General features: G+C 53.6%; 1 protein-coding gene across 4 annotated transcripts in view; it reads right to left on the reverse strand.

The window, feature by feature from the left end:
* Positions 1-2822, reverse strand: part of SETD1B (SET domain containing 1B) — a 60526-nt gene that overhangs the window by 24728 nt on the left and 32976 nt on the right. For all 4 annotated transcript variants that reach the window (XM_025199169.1, XM_006015195.3, XM_025199172.1 and 1 more), the window contains one exon: positions 577-1344. In XM_025199169.1, coding sequence (XP_025054954.1) covers positions 577-1344 — 768 coding nt within the window. The remainder of the gene's footprint in view (positions 1-576; positions 1345-2822) is intronic.

Raw genomic sequence — 2822 nt, forward strand, 5'->3', positions numbered from 1 at the left:
ACTTCATATTTCATTTCCATAGCGCAATTTTATACTTTAATCTTATTAGACCGTTCATTTTAGCCAGCCCCCATGGCAGGGATTCTTGCAAACTGGGGATGGGTATTCAGTAACTGCGCTGCAAAACCTTTTATTGCGACAACTGTAGATTGTAAGAAGGAGAGTTTTGAGGCTTATATTAATTTTCAGAGTGCCACCATTTTTAAGGGGTTTTTTTTCCAAGCCCAGTTCACTGCTTGGGATATACCTTAAATCAGCCACGAGAGGATCAGACAGTCCGTGCTAATGCATTACTTAGAGAGACCCCTCCAACTTTAATCTACAAAGACCTGCACTTGGCTTTCATGTTAGTGGAAGTCCCCCAACTACGCGGCGGGGTTGGGAAACACCTGCCTGCCACTGAAGTCCTGGCCCAGATCCCTGCAGGCGACAGGACGTACGACCAAGTGAAAACCTCGCGGCTAGCTAAGAGTCACCGCTTCTCGGGAGAAGGAAGAAACCGGGCACTTGAAGCCTGCCTCCCCTACAGCCCCGTGCACAGCGGTGCGGTGCAGGACACCAGGAGAGAGCTCTTACCTTTGCCAGACGTTCTTTCTTGTCCCACCAGTCGTCGAACGCCCTGAACGCCACCACCTCGACCATCTTGCGGTTCAAGTCCCTTTTCATGATTGCTTTCAGTTCTTTCACAATCACCAAGAGGACGCCGTCCACGGTAGCTTTGTGCGGGTCTTCCTTCTTTGGCTCGTAACCCGGCGGGGGAACGGAGGGGTCAAACTTGGGCAACGGGGGCCACTGCTGCCCGCGGCCAATGACTGCCCCCATGGAGAAGGGGCGGTAGGGAGGAAGATTCACAAACTGCATCCGGCCCCCCATGAACGGTGGGTACTGGTAGGTGTTCTGGCCCTGCATCATCCGGCTCAGCATCTGAGTTTGCATCTGAAAGGACATGGGCATGCCACCCCACTGGTTGCCCAAGACGCTTATCATATCCACCTGCATGACGGGAAACATGCCCGGGTGGAACGGAGGAAGGGGAGGCAAGATGTGGGGTGGGGGGACCCCAGGCGGTGCGGGGAGAGGAGGTGGAGGGACGGTGACCGCCGGGTGAGTGGGTGGAGGCGGCGGTGGCAGAGGCGGTGGCATGGGGAAGCCTGGCTGGGGCGGGGGCGGGGGCGGAAGAGGCGGGAACCCCGGCGGGGGCATGGGTATCGAGGGAGCCATCACAGACGAGTTGTTGACCGAGGAGTTCACCACGATGGTTTTGGCACACTCTGCACTGGTGATCGGTGCAGAATTCATTTCGTCGTCGGATATTTCCATGTCCTCCCCTGACGAATGCTGACCCTGCGACAGAGGAGAGAAGGAAGAAGAAACACGGGCTTTTAACTTCGGTAACGGTATCTCGAAGGTAAAACGGCTGCTTGAAACAAGGATCAAGTTTCGGTAACGTTTGAATTGCAATTCATCTAAAGGAATGCAATGTATGGGAAGGTGGGTCCCGCCGGGTACGGGGCCCTTCTGGCTTGTGGTAGAGGACACACAGCAATACCGGGAAGGGCTTAGGTAGAAGCTGTCCGATAGAGAAAGGTCACTACCCACCTGGACCGCGCAGCCTGTTTCTACGCAATGCAAGCGAGCGCCCTCGCGTTCTGTTAAACACACACGGCCCAGACCTCGCTCGGTGGGAAAGACACGGAGACTTTAGTTACAGACTATTGATAAACTGGAAAACAGAATAAACTACAGAAAACGTAACGGATATCCAATAAGGCAGTGCTTGCATAAGTTAAATCATAATCCCTAGGTCTCCCTCGCAGTCAATATTTATCCTGCACTAGAAGGAAGACGTTAGTCTCACATTAAATGTTTGCTGCTGTTGAACTGAGGATTTGGAACTACCCCAAAGTGGCTTAGCCTTAGAGATGAACCTCAAATCCACTTAAAATGTCTGTGCATCGCACACCCCTCCAATCCTCTGAGTAGAAGAGAGGGAAGAGAAAGAAACTCTGGCTCCGTGTCCACGTAGGACAAACGCTGTTGAACCGCACAGACTATGGACGTAGATTTTGCACTTTATACAGAATCTAAGTCCCACCTCAACAGTCAAGGGCGCTATTATGCAAATAAATTAAAGAAAAATCAAGGGCACCGGCTTGTTCTGAGATTCATAAAGCTCCTGCTGGAGATGCCTTGCCGCAGCAGAAAAGTAACTGGGCGGCTAGATCCATTCGGGGCACGGTTACACCTAACGAGATCTCAAGCGCCGGGGGGTACCTGAGGCTTGCGATCCGCCTGTCCCGCTGGAAGCGGAGGTAGGAGGATCAGAGCCTGCCCACCACAAATACAAACACAGAGCAGGGATTTCCAGCAACAAAGCACGAGGGACGCACAACGGACAGAGGCAGTTTAATCAGAATATCACAGTGGGATGAAGCTCTTTATTAACCGGGTCTCGGTCCTAACACGCTGAGCAATGCTACCCTCTCTCTGACCCCGTAGGGAGGACAGCGGTTTCAGCCTGCCTTCTTCCGGCTAACAGCACTGAGAAGTAGGACCGCGGCCAATGCGTGAGCACTGCTGGACCCACTTCCTTAGACATTTTTGCAAGCAGTTCCTTCCTCCCAACAGTTGTGCGCAGGAAGGCAGAAGCAGCAGCCGACCCATTTGCCACAAAGTGAACTGAATAAAGAGCCGCCCAACCCCGCAGCCCAAGAGACGGAGACCGGTCGAAGCCCGGCGCGCCTGCCCCCGCTTTGCAACAGCCGCCAAGGAGCTCGCAACTGGGAGTTGTGCTCGCGGAGGGGCAAACATGTTGGCCAGCC

The sequence above is a fragment of the Alligator sinensis genome, unplaced genomic scaffold, assembly GCF_000455745.1.
Source record: "Alligator sinensis unplaced genomic scaffold, ASM45574v1 scaffold628_2, whole genome shotgun sequence".
Classification (NCBI taxonomy): Eukaryota; Metazoa; Chordata; order Crocodylia; family Alligatoridae; genus Alligator; species Alligator sinensis.